Source organism: Doryrhamphus excisus, chromosome 2 (assembly GCF_030265055.1).
Source record: "Doryrhamphus excisus isolate RoL2022-K1 chromosome 2, RoL_Dexc_1.0, whole genome shotgun sequence".
NCBI lineage: Eukaryota > Metazoa > Chordata > Actinopteri > Syngnathiformes > Syngnathidae > Doryrhamphus > Doryrhamphus excisus.
The window spans coordinates 4,077,873-4,099,041 of NC_080467.1; the positions used below are offsets into that span (position 1 = coordinate 4,077,873).

A 21,169-nucleotide genomic window follows, 5' to 3' on the forward strand; every position below is an offset into this window, starting at 1 on the left:
CGCAGCCGTTACAAGCACACACTCCAACTTTTAAACAGTACTACGAGAAAGTTCCTGACTTTATGCTTCAATTGAACGCCGCACCCAGACAAAAAAACAAACAAACAAAAAAAAAACACAAAATGTACCTAAAAGACGCAGAAGAAGAAGTCCAGCGAGCATCATCATGGTCCTCTGCCGACGCACGACGCACAGCCTCGTTGGAAGAAAAGCTGCAAAGTCCAAGCGCACTTAGGAGAACTTGAAATCCGCTGGCAAGAATTCCATGGAGGAGCCGAAGGAAACGATACCCCTCACGCAGCAGACACGCTCTCCTCCGGAAAGAACAAGAGGAAGAAAAAAAAAACAAAGAAAAGCGAGTGTCGTCCGGCGGGATGCTCGCGTCTGAGCGCGCACGGCCAAGTGGCGCATTGAGCAGGAGGAGCGATCAAGAGCAGTGGATCACATTAGCGCAAACATGCACACAAGAGCAACGCTAATTAACACCCATCACCAATCACTGCCGCTTTTTCCCTCCAACTATCGCTATAAAATGTCCAAACACTTTAATAAAGTTTCCTCGCAGACATGAACCTCTTTTAAAACACACAATCCACAACACATTTAAAAATATTCAAAGTTTATAAATCGACAAATTAATAATATTCTGATAATTCTTCTCATGTTATATCTATATATCTCAATAAGTTTTTTTTCACATCGATGCAAACCTGCCTGTTTGCTGTAAATATGTCATACAGTATTTTTAAGGAAAATAACATTATTACTTCATTACAGTATGAAATGCTGGACATGCGCACACTGGACAATAGCGCCATCTGTTGGTAGCTTTAAGTACGGCATTATCATTGTTTATTTAATCGTATGACATAAAGCGCTTCACACTTCACACTAAAGTTATAAATATTGCATTTGTAATGATCCACGTGACTTTATGTAGCTAATATCTTTGTAAAGACACATCTTATGTATTTGATTATTTCATTGGACAGGTGTAACTAGGGGGAGCATTATTTGGCAGGAAATTAGTAATGGAGATGGGAAACGCCATTCCTTTTGACGGACTCTATTTGTCACGAGTCACGCTGTGAATGAGCTAGCGGCTAAACGTTTAGCTAGCGAAGTAATAGTTTTGCCCTCACCTTCACAATGAGCTTGGACAAACTCTTTCACCAAATCCTTGTGACTGAACAACAATTAAGTGAGCAGATTCAAAAGTTAAAAGAAGGTAAGCACACTTACCAATATAGTAGACAGACATATTTAGCGAAAATAAGACATATAAGCCATAGAAAATCTGTTTACCACTTTCTAAATAGACGTGGCACATTATTAGAGCTCTAGACATGAAATAACATCCCTATAATCACTTTCTACACTCTTATTAACCAATATAGTAGACATAATAAGTGAAATGAAGACCTTTAAGACATAATAAGAATCCTGCTTTTGTATGTTTTGCAGTAAATGTGTTCCGGTGCTAGGGAAGCTGAGTAGGGACGTACAGGAAGTGACATCAGGGGTTCAGAGTAGCCCATGTTAGGGATTATCATGCTTGTGAGATTATTCAAAGATGAAATAAAAGCTTGTTGTTTGTGTGATCAAGTTTAGTGCTTGAATGTCGAATATGGGGTAATAACGACAAAAGCAATCTTCACTCGCTAAATGTACTGCAAAAAAGGTCAGTAAGGATAATTCATAATGCCGCCTACAGAGAACATACTAACTCCTTATTTCTAAAATTACAAATACTTCAACTTGCTGATATAGTTCATCTTCAAACAGCTAAAATAATGCATAAGGCTAAAATAACCAATTAGCTAAAAATGTCATCCAATACTTCTCTACAAGAGAGGAGAAATATGATCTCAGGGAAGAAGTACATTTGAAACACTTATATGCTAGGACTACGTTAAAAAGCCATAGCATTTCAGTATGTGGAATCAAACTATGGAATGGATTGAGTAAGGAAGTCAAACAATGCACAACGATGAGCCAATTCAAGAAACAATACAAGCAGTTGATGTTTGCTAAATACAAGGATGAAGAGTCTTGAACCAGTCATGATGTGCTATATATAGTATCACTATATAGACACTTACTATGGTACCCATTACGTCATTGTATGGTCATATCACCTTGTACTTCGGTACGAGGTACATTATTAAAAAAAAAAATGAAAAAAAAAAACTTAAACTGTATTATAGAAAGCAGGAAGTGAACAAATTTTCACAGTTCCACATGTCCGAAAAGAGTAGGAAGAAGCAAAGCTTAATTAAATGCTACCCCTCCATTTGGTACTTTTACAATCAATAACTGTTACATTTGTTCACTTCCTGCTTTCTAATATAGTTTATGGTATATTCTTGTCCAAATGTGTATGATTTCCTTTTGTAAGCACCCTGTCAAGCCATGTAAGTCATGTGATATCCCGTAGCGTAGCATTGTTATGGTAGTTGTGTAAAAAAATAAAGAAAATAAAAAAAAACTGTATTATGGAAAGCAGGAAGTGAACAAATGTAACAGTTACTGATTGTAAAAGTACCAGATGGAGGGGTAGGATTTAATAAGCTTTGCTTCTTCCTACTCCTTTTGGACATGTGGAACTGTGAACTGATTATGGGATGCATTCAATTGTAATCTGATGCATGTTCAAATGAAATAAAACTATTACCATATCTCACTGAACATTACAATAACAATACTAACATTGTATCTTCTGAATACCGAATACAGTATTTGTACTTTATTTCTTTAGCTATTTGTATGCCCTAAAAATATTTAGTTCAGGCAGTGAACTAAATCCATACGGTCAACCAATAGTAAAAGAAAGTATTATCTTTTTGTGATGTTTGTTCCCACAGTGAAGGCGGCCATCATCAGATGCAACGTGCAGGTGAAAGACGCCACCGCAAAGAACCAGAAGACCTCTGAAGAACTTGACATGAAGGTAACGGTAGTGCTTTAATTGTACGTGGACACGCATACAAGTTACATGAAAACAACTGGAACGAACAGGAACACGTGTTTTTCCTTGGCATACATTGGAATATCGATGATCGGATCTGCTTTATGATTTCAAACCCGATCTCACCCGTTTATTCGCTGATTTATTACCATTGATTGCAAGTGCTTCGGTAAGATCAATGTCTAATTTCCACCACATAGCATAAATGGATGCGGGTAGTGTGTTTGAGCTTCCATGTCAAAGTCCAGATCCTCTGACCTCTCACCATTGAGCAAAGCTTTCTGCGCGTTTGAGACCAGAGCGGCAAATCTCTTCGTGTAATTAGAGAGCAAGCCGAACACTCTGTACCGTGTGTGCGTTAGCATCATCCGCAACCTCTCCCGACCTCTTAGAAATGAACACAAAAGTGTTTGCACGGTGTCAGTGTGCGGCCTGTGTTTACAGCCGGTGTGATGTATCTCGCCTGCGTTTCACAGAGCTGTCTTAGGATAATTATGGTGCTTAGGAAACCTGCAAGCTGGTAACACTTGCTGACAATCCGTGGCTGTAGAAAAAAAAAAAAAAAAAAAAACAGTAAACACGCTGCTTCTTGACAGCATCACTAACGTACGTGGAAAGTTCCAAATGCCAAGTGTTTCATTAATGTGTACGTTAATTTACTCATAGCGGCACACCATGAATACATGTTATTACCAGTTGAAAAATGTCTTAAAAAGGCAATATTTTGGTATGAATGTGGATTGAATGTGATTTAGTGTCAGGTATTCACACTGTAATCATCTCTTGATGGCAAAGGCAAAAAAAAAAAAGTTTTCTCTCTGGGACTGATAAGCAAGGACTCATTAAGATATTTATTTCAAACCTCTCACAAACATTCTAAGGTTTAATTCAAAGAAAAATGTACATGTTCGTAAATGTAACATTCCTAACAGATTTGCATGAAACCAGATATTTAGACATTTTCATACCCATTTCGCTTGTACTTAGTTGTTGTTTTTTTGTTTGTCAACCAATGCTTTGATTTGGCAAAGGAAATAAACTAAAGTAAATAAAATGTACATGTTCGTAAATGTAACATTCCTAAAAGATTTACATGAAACCAGATATTTACACATTTTCATATCCATTTAGCTTGTACTTAGTTGTTTTTTTTTTGTTTTGTCAACCAACGCTTTGATTTGGCAAAGGAAATAAACTAAAGTAAATAAAATGTAAATGTTCGTAAATGTAACATTCCTAAAACATTCTAAGGTTCATAGAACTAAAAAGTCCTGATTGGGTGCACAGAATCACATGAGTCAACCCTCATGATGTAAATCACCTGGTTGCTGGGTGTTGTGTATCAAACATTCTATTTATACTTTATATATATATATATGCACCTATTATTATATGAAAGGGTATTAAATAAATATATAGTGTACAAGTATATATAAATAAATGATGTTAACAATTTCACTTTGGTTTACATTCAGCCTCAAGCTGAAACATTGGAGTGTGACAAACATGCAAACAATAAGAAATCAGGAAACACTTTTTCATTTCATTTTTTAAAAAAAAAATAAAGCACCCCCGCTACCCTCGTGAGGAAAAGCGGTAGAAAATGAATGAATGAAAATAAAATAAAATAAAATAAAATAAAATAAAATAAAATAAAATAAAATAAAATAAAATAAAATAAAATAAAATAAAATAAAATAAAATAAAATAAAATAAAATAAAATAAAATAAAATAAAATAAAATAAAATAAAATAAAATAAAATAAAATAAAATAAAATTTGAAAAAATAAAAAAAAAATAAAAAAAGTTTGGCACGGTGCTTGAGTGGTTAGCGCACATACCTCACAGCTAGGAACCCCAGGGTTCAATTCCACCCTCGGCCATCTCTCCGGGTTTTCTCCGGGTACTCCGGTTTCCTCCCACATTCCAAAAACATGCTAGGTTAATTAGCGACTCCAAATTGTCCATAGGTATGAATGTGAGTGTGAATGGTTGTTTGTCTATATGTGCCCTGTGATTGGCTGGCCACCAGTCCAGGGTGTACCCCGCCTCTCGCCTGAAGACAGCACCCCCAGCGACCCTTGTGAGGAAAAAGCGGTAGGAAATGAATGAATGAATGAATAAAATAAAATAAAAATAAATAAAAATTAATCTTATAAATGAAAAACATCTGAATAAAAATAATATAATGTATTGAATAAACAAAAAAATTTAAAAAAAAGGAAACACTTTTTCACACCTCTGCATCTAGTGTTAAATAGTGTTGTGGTTTCCTATTGTCTGTGAATGTTACATTTATCCATTGTGAGTGTGTAACTCCTACCCGTGCATCCCGTCTTTACAGATTACGTTTTTAAAATTTCTTTTTTTCAAACCATGAAACTGTTTGCCTTTCAGGCTCAGCAGTTGTCCACAATGACGCTGGAGCGGGACTGGATGAATAAATGTGAAGAACACATGTCAGAACACATTGAGGAGCTTCTCTACCAAAATAGTCACCTCAGTGAACGACTGGTAGGCACACACACACACACACACACAGCAAGCGGACCAATGAAGCAGGTTTTGTCAGATGACGCAAGTGGATGCTGAGATGGTTTGCACGACAGCTAACAATATCAGCGAGTAGCCAGCCGTACTGTCGAGAACATGTCTGACGCTGTGCCCCCCCCACCCCCCCTCCGAGGCAGGCCAGGATAAAAACAGCCTCTCAAGATGAGGAGCAAGTCTTCCTGCAGGAGATCTCCAGCTTCAACAGCAAGTACAGTCTTGGCAGCAGAGAGACCGTGTTGACCAGCCACACTCACACTGAGGTCCTGAACCTGGACAGAGAGGCCGACTCCTTATATAAAGGTCATTAAAGGTCATTTTGTATCTTTGGAGGAATGAGCTGATTTCACTGAAAGACGTATTATTCCAGTGGAGATGAAGGCATTATCCTTGGGGGGTGTTTCAACCTGGGACACCCATTTTCCAATGGTCATTAAGTCCCAACCCACTTTTATTGAAATCATTTTAATTTTTTTTTTAAATTACCCATCATCTTTTGAAACATTAAGACACACAATTAATATGTCCAAAGTGCATTTTGTCAACCAATGCTTTGATTTGGCAAAGGAAATAAACAAAGTAAACAAAATGTACATGTTCGTAAATGTAACATTCCTAAAAGATTTGCATGAAACCAGATATTTAGACATTTTCATACCCATTTAGCTTGTACTTAGTTTTTTTTTTGTCAACCAAATGCATTGATTTGGCAAAGGAAATAAACAAAGTAAACAAAATGTACATGTTCGTAAATGTAACATTCCTAAAAGATTTGCATGAAACCAGATATTTACACATTTTCATACCCATTTAGCTTGTACTTAGTTAGATTTTTTTGTTTTGTCAACCGATGCTTTGATTTGGCAGAGGAAATAAACCAAAGTAAACAAAATGTACATGTTCGTAAATGTAACATTCCTAAAAGATTTGCATGAAACCAGATATTTAGACATTTTCATACCCACTTAGCTTGTACTTAGTTTTTTTGTTTTTTTTGTCAACCAATGCTTTGATTTGGCAGAGGAAATAAACCAAAGTAAACAAAATGTACATGTTCGTAAATGTAACATTCCTAAAAGATTTGCATGAAACCAGATATTTAGACATTTTCATACCCACTTAGCTTGTACTTAGTTTTTTTTGTTTTTTTGTCAACCAATGCTTTGATTTGGCAGAGGAAATAAACAAAAGTAAACAAAATGTAAATGTTGGTAAATGTAACATTCCTAATAGATTTGCATGAAACCAGATATTTACACATTTTCATACCCATTTAGCTTGTACTTAGTTGTTTTTTTTTGTTTTGTCAACCAATGCTTTGATTTGGCAAAGAAAATACACAAATGTAGACAAAATGTACATGTTTGTAAATGTAACATTCCTAAAAAATTGCATGAAACCAGATATTTACACATTTTCATACCAATTTAGCTTGTACTTAGTCGTTTTTTTTTTCGTTTTGTCAACCAATGCTTTGATTTGGCAAAGGAAATAAACAAAAGTAAACAAAATGTAAATGTTTGTAAATGTAACATTCCTAAAAGATTTGCACGAAACCAGATATTTACACATTTTCATACCCATTTAGCTTGTACTTAGTTTTTTTTTTGTCAACCAATGCTTTGATTTGGCAAAGGACATAAACAAAAGTAAACAAAATGTACATGTTCGTAAATGTAACATTCCTAAAAGATTTGCATGAAACCAGATATTTACACATTTTCATACCCATTTTGCTTGTACTTAGTTGGATTTTTTTTGTTTTGTCAACCAATGCTTTCATTTGGCAAAGGAAATAAACAAAAGTAAACAAAATATAAATGTTCGTAAATGTAACATTCCTAAAAAAATTGCATGAAACCAGATATTTACACATTTTCATACCACTTTAGCTTGTACTTAGTCGTTTTTTTTTTTTCATTTTGTCAACCAATGCTTTGATTTGGCAGAGGAAATAAACAAAAGTAAACAAAATGTAAATGTTGGTAAATGTAACATTCCTAATAGATTTGCATGAAACCAGATATTTACACATTTTCATACCCATTTAGCTTGTACTTAGTTGTTTTTTTTTTGTTTTGTCAACCAATGCTTTGATTTGACAAAGAAAATACACAAATGTAAACAAAATGTACATGTTTGTAAATGTAACATTCCTAAAAGATTTGCATGAAACCAGATATTTACACACTTTCACACGCATTTAGCTTGTACTTTTTTTTTTTTGGTTATTTTTTGTTCTTGAAATCTAGTCCAAGTCACCCTGAACATAGATGCTACACCGTAATTGTGGCGGCCCGCCACAAGTACACAGATATATTTGTATGGAAGTCATGTGTTCCACACCTGTTTCCTTTCATTGACCAAAGTTGGTGACCCACCCAAACCATTCCTTCTTGTTTTGTCCTAAAACATGCAGAGATGGAGGAGATGAGCCGGAGGAACTGTCACACAGGCGCCCTTTATGAAGAGAAGTGCACTCTCCAGCTTGAACTGCAAGCCCTGAAAAGCATGAACTCAGGTAAATAACAAATATTGTGTAGCGCCCTGTGACTCATGCATTAACAGCGTCGCAAAATGGGCCAATGGAAAACTACTGTTGTTGACTGAGTGTACTGTTGAAAGCGGAATCGTTTGTGTGGGGACGTATTTCACCGGCCGACCGCTCAATGGGCAGAATCTCATCACAAGCACTACGATAAACGTGTTGGCAACACACAAATGTGGGCAAAAATTGGTGTTAAAACTTGACATGGACGTCATCTCTAGTCATCGTCATCGCTAGTGGGGCTAGCTTAGTTTAGCAGAGCATGCTAGTGCGGCCGTGTGAGTGTTAAAGCCCGCCAGCCTCTCAACTGTGTTCTTGCAGCCAGCTCATCTTAACCCTAAATGGACATTCTCAACATACACTGCATACTTTTGGCCTTCAAAATAAGAGCACTGTTGTAGACATTCTAATTATGGAAACAAAATATTCATAAATTCATTTTCTACCGCTTATCCTCACAAGGGTCGCGGGGGGTGCTGGAGTCTATCCCAGTTGTCTTAGTTTGGGTATTTGGATGTGAGCCCTGAAAGAAATTTGGCATGGCTCAAAACGCTCAGTTTCAGAGGACATTGCAAAGCTGTTCTTTTGTGATGTCACAAAGGAGCCGGCTTCCTTATGGTCATGCCTGTAGGCCAGATACACTCTCTGCCCTCCCATAAACTCTGCTTCCACTGACTTTCCCCAAGCTCTGCTCTGCTTTACGAAACAACAAGGTTCTACCTGATGTTGGGGGTGTGGCCAATCACAGCGGAGTAGCCGTGGGTGGAATACATTAAAACAGACCATTTTGACGAGAAGCACAAATCCAAGGCAAAACAGCCGGAATAGGTGCAGATTCTGGAAGATCTAGAAAGTTTTCTTTGCGGGTTATTGTGTGTAGCTGCTCTATAGGAGTCCACAACTCACAGGTTGCTCATTAGGTGGGATGCTGGAGTCTATTCCAGCTGTCTTCGGGCAAGAGGCGGGGTACATCCTGGACTGGTGGCCAGCCAATCACAGGGCACATATAGACAAACAACCATTCACACTCACATTCATACCTATGGACAATTTGGAGTCGCTAATTAACCTAGCATGTTTTTGGAATGTGGGAGGAAACCGGAGTACCCGGGAAAAACATGGAGGGTGGGATTGAACCCTGGTCTCCTAGCTGTGAGGTCTGCGCGCTAACCACTCGACCACCGTGCAGCCTTTGTCCCATTCATTCATTCATTTTCTACCGCTTTTCCTCACAAGGGTCGCGGGGGGTGCTGGAGCCTATCCCAGCTGTCTTCGGGCGAGAGGCGGGGTACACCCTGGACTGGTGGCCAGCCAATCACAGGGCGCATATAGACAAACAACCATTCACACTCACATTCATACCTATGGACAATTTGGAGTCGCTAATTAACCTAGCATGTTTTTGGAATGTGGGAGGAAACCGGAGTACCTGGAGAAAACGCACGCATGCACGGGTGGAATTGAACTCAGGTCTCCTACCTGTGAAGGCTGCACGCTAACCACTTGTCTGCCGTGCAACTGAATCAAAATGTATGTATATATAATAAGTGTAAAAAGGTAAAATAATGTAATTTTAGAAAATGAAAAAGTTAAAACGGAATTTGGAAAAAACACTTTTGGAGGAAAAAAAAAGGGCGCTACTTGTGTGTCCGCGTATGTGTCATAGTACAAATGTGTTTTATTACTGTTGTCTTTGCCGACCAACTGCAGATGTGGAGCAGCAGCTCAGCCGGGCTGAAAAGATGACAGAAGATCTGAGGGCCGAGTGCCACCTCGTCAGTCAGAAACCTTTGACTGACAGCGACTGTGTCAGGTGAGTGTCGGCTAATGCTTCGTCCCGCTCACATGCCAAACCGCTTCATGTGGATGAAAATAAAAGCTCCTTGGAAAATTCCAAAACAACCAACCTTGAACTGCTGCCAAGCGTGACGTCATGCAAGACATCAGAGAACCTCACAGGAGATAAACTATCAACTCTGTGTGGGTTTTTGTAACAGTTCTTTGAAAGAAGGTGCAACCACATTTTTCAAAAGGCATGCCCTTCAGACCATTTCCACTGAAAAACCTTAAAATGTATTATGGAAAGCAGGAAGTGAACAAATGTAACAGTTACTGATTGTAAAAGTACCAGATGGAGGGGTAGGATTTAATAAGCTTTGCTTCTTCCTACTCCTTTTGGACATGTGGAACTGTGAACTGATTATGTGATGCATTCAATTGTAATTGGTGCATGTTCAAATGAAATAAAACCATTACCATTACTGATCTTTTAAGGCACAACAGAATGTTGTGTTCTCAGGCTATATAAACATGGAACCTACCAAAACAAAGATTAGAAGTCCCATCTTACATCAGAAAAATAGTTTCTACCTTTTTCCATTCATAAGTCACCAGCAGTAGAACATTGGTAAGTTCCCGAGACTGGAAGTAGAAAAGACAGAAACATAAACAACACAAAAAACATGAAAAAAATAACAATTTCTTTACTAATATAAACCCTTGAACCCATCCATCCATTTTCTATGCTGCTTATCCTCATGTGGGTATGGTATCATGGTTATGTTGGACTCTATCAAAGCTGAACTGGTTGCCAGCCAATCACAGGGCACATATAGACAAACAACCATTCACACTCACATTCATACCTATGGACAATTTGAAGTCGCTAATTAACCTAGCATGTTTTTGGAATGTGGGAGTAAATCGGAGTACCCGGAGAAAACCCACGCATGCATGGGGAGAACATGCAAACTCCACACAGAGATGGCCGGGGGTGGGGAAAGACAAAATAAGAAGGCAAAAAGTTACCACTTCCACACAAAATAGGAGGAGAACTCATTCATTTATTCATTTTCCGAGTGCCCCTGAATTCATTCATACCTATGGACAATTTGGAGTCACCAATTATTATTATTAATTCAAGTAATAACTCATGATAGTGCCCATGTTGATCTCAATCACATCTTCAATTAAAGTAAAAATAACCTTAAATGTTCATTTATCTGTTCTATTCATGATTTATATGCAAATAGGTATTCATTCATTCATTTTCTACCGCTTTTCCTCACGAGGGTCGCGGGGGGTGCTGGAGCCTATCCCAGCTGTCTTCGGGCAAGAGACTGGTGGCCAGCCAATCACAGGGCACATATAGACAAACAACCATTCACACTCACATTCATACCTATGGACAATTTGGAGTCGCTAATTAACCTAGCATGTTTTTGGAATGTGGGAGGAAACCGGAGTACCCGGAGAAAACCCACGCATGCACGGGGAGACTTTTCATGCAAACTCCACACAGAGATGCCCAAGTCCTGACAACGTAAAACCTTCTGCACATTACACTCCTCCGGGCTCTCTTACTTCCTCCTTCCTGTGTGTGATTCTTGCATTGAAATGACTCTGCTCAGCTCTTATCAGATGCACTGCTGCCACCTTGTGACACATTTTTGGCTCTTAAAGTAACATGCATTAGTGGAGAGTTGCATCATCATGTCTTGTTGCCTCTCACACACAAAAAAACAAACAATAAAAGACATTTTTGGATTATTGAGGGCATCGGCGATCATAAAAACTTATAAATACATATTTAGTATTGAATGAGTTAAATCCAACAGCAAAATGTACATTATTTCCATATTTAAGTCGATTTTAAACTATTGATCAGAATGGTAAATAGTGTATACTTTTCAGGCCGTGTCGCCGTGGTGCTTAATTAGCATGGAAGCAAGTCTGGTCTCTTCCTTCTCCGGGCGTTTGCTTTCTTAATAAACATTCATCTCACTCGTGGAGTTCAATGCGCTTAAAAGCAGAACACTTCCCAGCATCCTGCAAGCAAATCCTTCTTTGGACTCTTAAGCTGTGCTGCAGCTTGGATCTTGCTGGCACCAGTCGGAAAAAAGACCCTACTACAATAAAAGTGTTTTTACGAAATTAACACTTTGATCTGCAGCTATTTCGTTCATTCAGCGTGTGGCGTAATGCAGCCGAGAGAGTGAGGCTGCCAACTTTGTAGAACAAAATGAAAAAAAAACAGTCCAGGGTGTACTCCGCCTCTTGCCCGAAGACAGCTGGGATAGGCTCCAGCAACCTCTGTGACCCTCATGAGGAAAAGCGGTAGAAAATTAATGAATTAATGAATATTTTTTAATCCCATATATCCAGTGTTTCCTCATTGGGGGCCCTCTGCACTGGGGGCTGGGGTGTCTCTTCTCATGGGGCTCTCCACTCCACTGGGGTGGGTGGGACGTCTGTGGCGGGATCCCAGAAAATACATCTGCACTCACTGAATTCAATTTCAAACATTCTGTGATGTCTTTGAAGGCAACCCATAATTCATTCATTTTCTACCGCTTATGCTCACGAGGGTCGCGGCGGTGCTGGAACCTATCTCAGCTGTCTTCGGGCGAGAGGCGGGGTACACCCTGTGACTGGTGGCCAGCCAGCCAATCACAGGGCACATATAGACAAACAACCATTCACACTCACATTCATACCTATGGACAATTTGGAGTCGCTAATTAACCTAGCATGTTTTAGGAATGTGGGAGGAAACCGGAGAACCCACGCTTGCACGGGGAGAACATGCAAATTCCACACAGAGATGGCCGAGGGTGGGGAAAGACAAAATAAGAAGCCAAAAAGTTACCACTTCCACACAAAATAGGAGGAGAACTCATTCATTCATTCATTTTCTACCGCTTATCCTCACGAGGGTCGCAGGGGGGTGCTGGAGCCTTTCCCAGCTGTCTTCGGGCGAGAGGCGGGGTACACCCTGGACTGGTGGCCAGCCAGTCAATCACAGGGCACATATAGACAAACAACCATTCACACTCACATTCATACCTATGGATAATTTGGAGTCGCCAATTAACCTAGCAAGTTTTTGGAATGTGGGAGGAAAATCGGAGTACCCGGAGAAAACCCACGCATGCACGGGGAGAACATGCAAACTCCACACAGAGATGGAAATAACAACATAAAAAGTAAAATAAATAAGAATATTAATAAAAACTAAAATAAGCATGTGGAAACATATAAAGACATTTGATTAAGAAAGCAGAAAAATGAACTTTGCAGTATGAGTGACGACAGTCAGTGGGAACAAAATCCACTTCCTGTTTTTGAGACCACATGATTTTCCGAGTGCCCCTGAATTCATTCATACCTATGGACAATTTGGAGTCGCTAATTAACCTAGCATGTTTTTGGAATGTAGGAGGAAAATCGGACATGCAAACTCCACACAGAGATGGCCGAGGGTGGGGAAAGACAAAATAAGAAGCCAAAAAGTTACCACTTCCACACAAAATAGGAGGAGAACTCATTCATTTATTCATTTTCTACTGCTTATCCTCACTAGACCAGCTGTCTTCGGGCGAGAGGCGGGGTACACCCTGTGACTGGTGGCCAGCCAGCCAATCACAGGGCACATTTAGACAAACAACCATTCACACTCACATTCATACCTATGGACAATTTGGAGTCACTAATTAACCTAGCATGTTTTAGGAATGTGGGAGGAAACCGGAGAACCCACGCTTGCATGGGGAGAACATGCAAATTCCACACAGAGATGGCCGAGGGTGGTCTTTTAGTTCATTTGGATGCAAATATTCATTCATTCATTTTCTACCGCTTTTTCCTCACAAGGGTCACGGGGGGTGCTGGAGCCTATCCCAGCTGTCTTCGGGCGAGAGGCGGGGTACACCCTGGACTGATCGCCAGCCAATCACAGGGCACATATAGACAAACAACCATTCACACTCACATTCATACCTATGGACAATTTGGAGTCACCAATTAACCTAGCATGTTTTTGGAATGTGGGAGGAAACCGGAGTACCCGGAGAAAACCCACGCGTGCACGGGGAGAACATGCAAACTCCACACAGAGATGCCCGAGGGTGGAATTGAACCCTGGTCTCTTAGCTGTGAGGTCTGTGCACTAACCACTAGACCACTGTGCCGCCCTGGATGCAAATATATAAAAACAAAATAAAATTATAAAAAAAAATAGTGCAAAATATCAGTATCAATGATGTCAGTATGGAATCGTAAAGTATCGTATCTTATATCACTACTACACTACTACTATCACTACTATCACTACTAGGCACATTTCGGGGGTAGAATCCATTAGAAAAATCAGCAGGTGTTACATAGAAAAGAATACCAATAACGCCTGTGTTGACCTTCTATAGCGGCTGTGCTCGCTAACATCACACAATAAGCTGCGTGTATTCAAACAGGAAACATTGTAAGGTAATATGTGCTTTGATTCCAGCATTGTGCTTCGAATGAGGACACATCAATCAAAAGGAAGCTTCTTTTGTAGCCAAGACAAGTTTACACACAGACAAGACCTGTCATGTCTGCTTAGCTCAGCAGTGGGAAAAAAAAAAAAATACATGACTGCTGCTGCTGCTAGGTGAGTGCCGCTCCACCAGGTTGCTCCTTTTATTTCATTAAAAGACTGAAAATCAATAGAGTTCCAGGAAGGAAGAGGCATTGTTATTGCTGACGCCACAACTTTTTTTTTTTTTTTAACACCTCCATTGCTATTCATTTCAAACTGCATGCATTTCTTTTGTAGTACTTTATCAGTTTTACATAAGATGAACTTTATTTACCCCACATTGGGGAAATCAATCACGTGGTTGCGGCAAAAAATGTAAGATTTACTTGGACCGCGAATCAACATGACTAAAATAAAAAATGGAGCGTAATGGGAGTAGAATGATTATAATAATACACATATATACACATAATAATACTCATACAATACACCAGAAAACAGAGAACAAAAGTGCCCTACCCCCCGCCCCATGCCGACCCTAAATCATGCATGTGGTTAGCGTGTTCATCCTGTTCATCCATCAATCTCATTAAACTGGGCCTTCATTACCCCCCAGGCCTTATTAGCCCTCAGGAAGTGCTGAGGATGTGGCTTTGTCAGACAACACCCCCCCCCAACCCCTCCCAGTCATTCTTATGATCATCCACTCTGAGCCCCGGCCCCATCAATCCAGCCCTCACCGGCCGCACTGTCTCTTTAAAAGGCATATTTAACTTCCCGCTTATTGATCTGTGGAAATTGAATGCGTGTCAATTTGAATGAGTGCTGCAGTCATTTCAAAAGTGTTCAGTGTGCAGAACAGGACGGCCTCACGGCCTCCCGGCACGTGACAAGATGTACACCATGTACCGAATGGAGGACCCTCCGGGATTTGGTGATGTTCACCAAATTCACACAAACTGTGCAGCCTCACAACTTTGTCCAAACCCTTGAAGATCCCTGCAAGAAGATGCAGGATGCTCCAAAAGGCTAATTCCTCTGGAAGAAGTCCTGCATGTGAAATGTCGAAAAAGTCAGTCATTACCACACAGACCATTGCCTTGAGCCGTTTGACACCCCTGCGCGACCTGAAGCTCCATTACTCCATTGTTCCATCTCAGGTGGGATCTCCTTGTCATGCCAGTAACGTTGGAAGCCATCAGGACCGTATTTGCTTGCAAATACAAGCAAGCAAAAACACTTGAAAAATAGCTGCACGGTGGTCGAGTGGTTAGCATGCAGACCTCACAGCAAGGAGACCCGAGTTCAATCCCACCCTTGGCCATCTCTGTGTGGAGTTTGCATGTTTTCTCCGGGTACTCCGGTTTCCTCCCACATTCCAAAAACATGCTAGGTTAATTAGCGACTCCAAATTGTCCATAGGTATGAATGTGAGTGTGAATGGTTGTTTGTCTATATGTGCCCTGTGATTGGCTGGCCACCAGTCCAGGGTGTACCCCGCCTCTCGCCCGAAGACAGCTGGGATTCGCTCCAGCACCCCCTGCCACCCTCGTGAGGATAAGCGGTAGAAAATGAATGAATGAATGAGTTCTCCTCCTATTTTGTGTGGAAGTGGTAACTTTTTGGCTTCTTATTTTGTCTTTCCCCACCCTCGGCCATCTCTGTGTGGAATTTGCATGTTCTCCCCGTGCAAGCGTGGGTTCTCCGGTTTCCTCCCACATTCCTAAAACATGCTAGGTTAATTAGCGACTCCAAATTGTCCATAGGTATGAATGTGAGTGTGAATGGTTGTTTGTATATATGTGCCCTGTGATTGGCTGGCCACCCATCCAGTGTGTACCCCGCCTCTCACCCGAAGATAAGCGGTAGAAAATGAATGAATGAATGAATGAATGAATGAACACAGTTCTGAGGGCATCCATGTTGTTTCTGATGTAAACACAGGTCGCATATGTGATGTTGTAGGTAATGACGCTGGGAAACGTAAAAGTCCGGTTATTGTTGTCAATACCCAAACACATAATCAGATTTTTCTCAAAATCCACATTTTGGATTCAGTTTTGAAATCCTTCGTTTTTAGTACCAAATATCTGCGGGCTTGTATAGATGATAGGCCAAATTGTGGAAAAGTAACTTTGTTTGATAAGATACCCGCCTACGTGTGGACAGGTCCTTAATTTAAGCTCCACTTTAAGATCCAACAGTGTAAAATGTACATTCTTCACCCGGTCTTGGGGGTCAGGTTCTTGGTTGCGATGCACAGATAAGCAGCTTCCTGTGGTTTTGGGGGTTAAGGTTACTTTGATTAATTTGTTCTCAATTGATAATTGAGACCATGAACCAATTAGGGCTGCACAGCGATCGAGTGGTCATTCATGTTTTGTGTCATGTCTGATACCGTCACCCATCACATATACAGATTGTGATGCATTCAAAACGCAACTTCCTCCGTGGTTTTTTCCTGGTTCTCCTCAGGGTGGTGTACCGTGGCCCCTTCCAATCACAACACTTTCCTTGATGGCGCCACACAAAGTCTGCCTAGCAACAAGTCCTAGCAACCCATTCGGTTCTACATCACATGAACGTTTTGTTTTCTTCAATATAAGGGAATTATGGCTGCATAATTGGTTAGTGGTTAGCGCGCAGACCTCACAGCTTGGAGACCAGGGTTCAATTCCACCCTCGGCCACCTCTATGTGGAGTTTGCATGTTCTCCCCGTGCATGCGTGGGTTTTCCTCCGGGTACTCCGGTTTCCTCCCACATTCCAAAAACATGCTAGGTTAATTAGCGACTCCAAATTGTCCATTTGGCTTCTTGCCCGAAGACAGCTGGGATAGGCTCAAGCACCCCCTGCGACCCTCGTAAGGATAAGTGGTAGAAAATTAATGAATGAACCAATTAACCCATGCATATTTTGCAATAAGGTGGAGTACCGGGAGGAAACCAACACATTCATGGGTAGAACATGCAAATTCCACAAAGAGGTCTACGTAGATCTTCTGACTGTATGGCCGACATGCTAACCACTAGGACATTGTGTGGCACGGTGGAACAATTTGTGAAATCATAAGGTGATCAGAAAGCTAGTGGAATCCTGGAGGGGCGGGGCTTTGCCTCCCATTTTTGCTGAAGCTTCCATTCAGGACATTATTTGGCCAGAAACATTATATAAATGGTTATATAAAACACTTGAATGGAAAATGCCAATCTTCAATGTTTGGATGTTATTCCTCCAAACACAAGACGCCTCTAGACAATTTGATTGTATGGACCATAAAAAAAAAAAAAAAACCACACAAAAAACAATGCTGCTGCCCTTTTGACTTAGAAAATGTAATTTAGCCTCTCTTGTCCTGGTGTTTCATTACTTTCCAATTTAAAAGATGGAGGTGTGTAATGCTGTATTGAACCTTCCAAGTGAAATTACACCTCCCAAATAATAATACAATCACGCTTCTTTTACTCTTACAAAAACCTTCACACGCACCCGAGTGGACTGACGCACAGCGGCTTTATTAGGTTTTATTAGGTGCACTGCACGATCTAGCGAGACACAAATATGATATACAATTCTCCAGATATAACTATACACACGGTCCTTGGGTTATGAACCAGTTAGCTTCATATTGGAATTTAAATGTAAGTCAGATGTGGTAATTAAGATACTCACACTGTACACCGCAACAGAACACATGAAGGACATAAAATGCAGTCATAAAAACACGAAATACAAGGATTCAATTAAACACCAATATAAAAAGAGAGACGCATAATCCTGCCTTTATCGCTTTTATAATCTCAGCTATGCAAAAGGACACTTATTTGCTGCTTTAGGCTGTAGAAATTAAACACGAAATCAGGATTATGGAAGTGTGCATTTTTCAGTTTTGCCCTCCTGTCCACATGCAAACATACATTCATTCATTCATTCATTTTCTACCGCTTTTTCCTCACGAGGGTCGTGGGAGGGTGCTGGAGCCTATCCCAGCTGTCTTCGAGCGAGAGGCGGCCGCCAGCCAATCACAAGGCACATATAGACAAACAACCATTCACACTCACATTCATACCTATGGACAATTTGGAGTGGCTAATTAACCTAGCATGTTTTTGGAATGTGGGAGGAAACCGGAGTACCCGGAGAAAACCGACGCATGAGAACATGCAAACTCCACACAGAGATGGCTGAGGGTGGAATTGAACCCTGGTCTCCGCGCTAACCACTCGACCACCGTGCCGCTGCAAACATACAGTAAAGTCAAAACATATGGATGCACACAATACAACCGCATGGTTCAACCCCATTGACTCATTTCCTAGCAAAGATGTATTTACAGTTCTTTTGTTCTTTTCTCTGCATGGAGGCTCCAGCATACCCTTGCGACCGTAATGAGTATAAGCGGTATAGAAAATTGATGAATGGATGGATCTTTACCATCTATTAAAGTGCTCCATATCAAGCAGGAAGTGGAAAAGCATGGAGGTTTGGCATGGAAGGGAAATTTTAACGCAAAAGCTTGAGTTGAATTCCAAATATGAAAACAGTAAATAATCCATGGTTTAAGTACATTGGTATTTTGATGTAAAACAAGCCTTTTTATTGTTTATCTTATATAGATATAATTGTTTAGATACTTGAGCTCTCGTAAAAGCAAAATATTTGTGTCAAAGTGAAAGTTATGCTTGAAATCTTTGGAAATATATTAGGAAAGCAGGAAGTGAACAAATGTAACAGTTACTGATTGTAAAAGTACCAGATGGAGGGGTAGGATTTAATAAGCTTTGCTTCTTCCTACTCCTTTTGAACATGTGGAACTGTGAACTGATTATGTGATGCATTCAATTGTAATCTGATGCATGTTCAAATGAAATAAAACCATTACCAAAGTGCAGCCAATATCAGTCAGCTTTTCTTTGACGCATGCCGCCAGTGTTGGTGTGAACTGCTTGTAAAAAAAAATGTGACGATGGTGTTTTCTTTGTTTCCTCAGGATGAGGGATGAGCTGGCAGAGTACAGAGAAGGAGAACTGGAGCTCCTGCGTGAGGCCCTCAGCTCGGAGTTGCAGCACCTCCAAAGTGTACGTACATGCATGAATCCATCACTATCCAGTAGCTTCCACTAGCGCTCTCACGTACCGAGTGTCATCACCGTGATACTTTTTCACTGTTTCCTTTAGGAGGTGCAGAGCCGGCAGGGTGGAGAGCAGCGTTAGGAACATCACTTTTGTGCTGTTTTTGTTTGCTGGCAGCACAGGCAGGGCAGGCCGACATGTTCTGGCAGAAATACTGCAGTAGACCTTCCAGCAAGTATTTGTTTAACCTTTGTGCAACACACGTTTGCTTTGCAGTGGTTAGAGAAGGGTCGTACAAACAGTGTTTATGATTTAAAGTGGTCAACGCTCCTGTGCCGTTAATATTTCATATTTTGTTGCTATTTAAAATCTAAAATCTAAATCTAAAGCTAGTTATTTCATCTTATTTAATCTTTTATACTGATTGAATCTCCTATATAGTGGACATATGAAGCTGTGCTCCCTAGAAATAACAGAAGTGATGCAGTCGAATGCCATTACAGTGTGTGGTGACATGCTGCCCTCTAGTGGGCAGAGTGTGGCATTGCTGTTGGAGGCAAACAGGGTGCTCAGTGAAAAACAATTGACTTAACATGGTCACAATGATGCAGTGGGGAAATGATGTGACCCACTTGGTCCGAGTCCGAGGGAGTGGGGGCTGGAATATCACATTTTTCTAAGCCGCTTGTCCCCACGAAGGAGCCTATCCCACCTGACTTTGGGCTGGACTGGTTGCCAGCCAATCAAAAGGCTGCCAGTATCATTAACACTAGTTTTAGGGAATAGTTGCTGCCAAATTGGTATCGTTGATATCAGTTACTTTTTTTCTGCAACATATGATTCAATATTAATAAATGCAATCTTTTCATTTCAAGCATGCAAAACCTGCTTATGGCTTTTTAAATAATTAAGTTTTTACATGATTAGAGCCCCGTAGACATGAAGTAACACCCCATCGTCATCTTTACACTCCGATTATTCTTTGTTTCATATTGCTCAGGCTACGGTTAGCTACAGTTAGCATCTCCAAATTACTTATTGTCAACATAAGGAAGTGTTTCAAACAGAGTGGGGAAAAAAAGCACAAGGAAGGCAATTACTTACCGCTTCCACACAGAATGAGAAGGGGAACGTTTTTCACTTGATGTCAGCCGTGGCATGTCTGTCTCAGCCATGGCGCGCCCGTCTTAGCCATGACACGTCCGTTCAGCCATGGCACTTCCATCTCAGCCATGACACGTTCGTCTCAGCCATGACACGTTCGTCTCAGCCATGGCACATTCGTCTCAGCCACAGCACGTCAATATCAACCAACGCACGTCTGTCTCAAGCCATGACACATCTTTCTCAGCCATGGCACGTCTGTCTTAGGACATGACATTTCATTTCTAGTCCATGGCCCATCTGTCTCAGCCATGGCCCGTTGGTCTCAGCCATGACATGTCTGTCTCAGCCATGGCACGTCCGTCTCAGGCCATGGCACGTCTGTCTCAGGCCATGGCACGTCCATCTCAGCCACAGAATGTCCATATCAGCAATGGCATGTCTGTCTCAGCCATGACATGTCTGTCTTAGCCATGACACGTCTGTCTCAGCCATGACATGTCTGTCTTAGCCATGACACGTCTGTCTCAGCCATGGCACGTCTGTCTCAGGCCATGTCACGTCCGTCTCAGCCACAGAATGTACATATCAGCAATGGCACGTCTGTCTCAGCCATGACATGTCTCTCT

General features: G+C 40.7%; 2 protein-coding genes across 5 annotated transcripts in view; one reads left to right on the forward strand and one right to left on the reverse strand.

Moving 5' to 3' along the window:
- gfra1a (gdnf family receptor alpha 1a) overlaps positions 1-1,669 on the reverse strand; it is a 99,044-nt gene extending 97,375 nt beyond the window's left edge. The window contains exon 1 of one of the 2 annotated variants that reach the window (XM_058057941.1): positions 129-1,669. In XM_058057941.1, the coding sequence (XP_057913924.1) occupies positions 129-168 (40 nt within the window). In that variant the 5' untranslated portion in view covers positions 169-1,669. The remainder of the gene's footprint in view (positions 1-128) is intronic. The other variant, XM_058057948.1, reaches the window with a different exon arrangement.
- Positions 978-20,482, forward strand: ccdc172 (coiled-coil domain containing 172). 3 transcript variants are annotated; one of them, XM_058057966.1, is made up of 8 exons: positions 993-1,228; positions 2,865-2,950; positions 5,367-5,483; positions 5,660-5,822; positions 7,939-8,040; positions 9,778-9,880; positions 19,355-19,442; positions 19,542-20,482. In XM_058057966.1, the coding sequence occupies exons 1-8, from the start codon at positions 1,150-1,152 to the stop codon at positions 19,575-19,577; spliced, it is 774 nt and encodes a 257-aa protein (XP_057913949.1). In that variant the 5' UTR covers positions 993-1,149; the 3' UTR covers positions 19,578-20,482. The 3 variants fall into 3 exon arrangements, with proteins under 3 accessions (XP_057913959.1, XP_057913939.1, XP_057913949.1); XM_058057976.1 differs by lacking the exons at positions 19,355-19,442; positions 19,542-20,482 and adding an exon at positions 14,354-14,539 and having other exon boundaries at positions 978-1,228; positions 2,870-2,950; XM_058057956.1 differs by lacking the exons at positions 19,355-19,442; positions 19,542-20,482 and adding an exon at positions 14,354-14,539 and having other exon boundaries at positions 985-1,228.
- Positions 20,483-21,169: the final 687 nt, after the last annotated feature.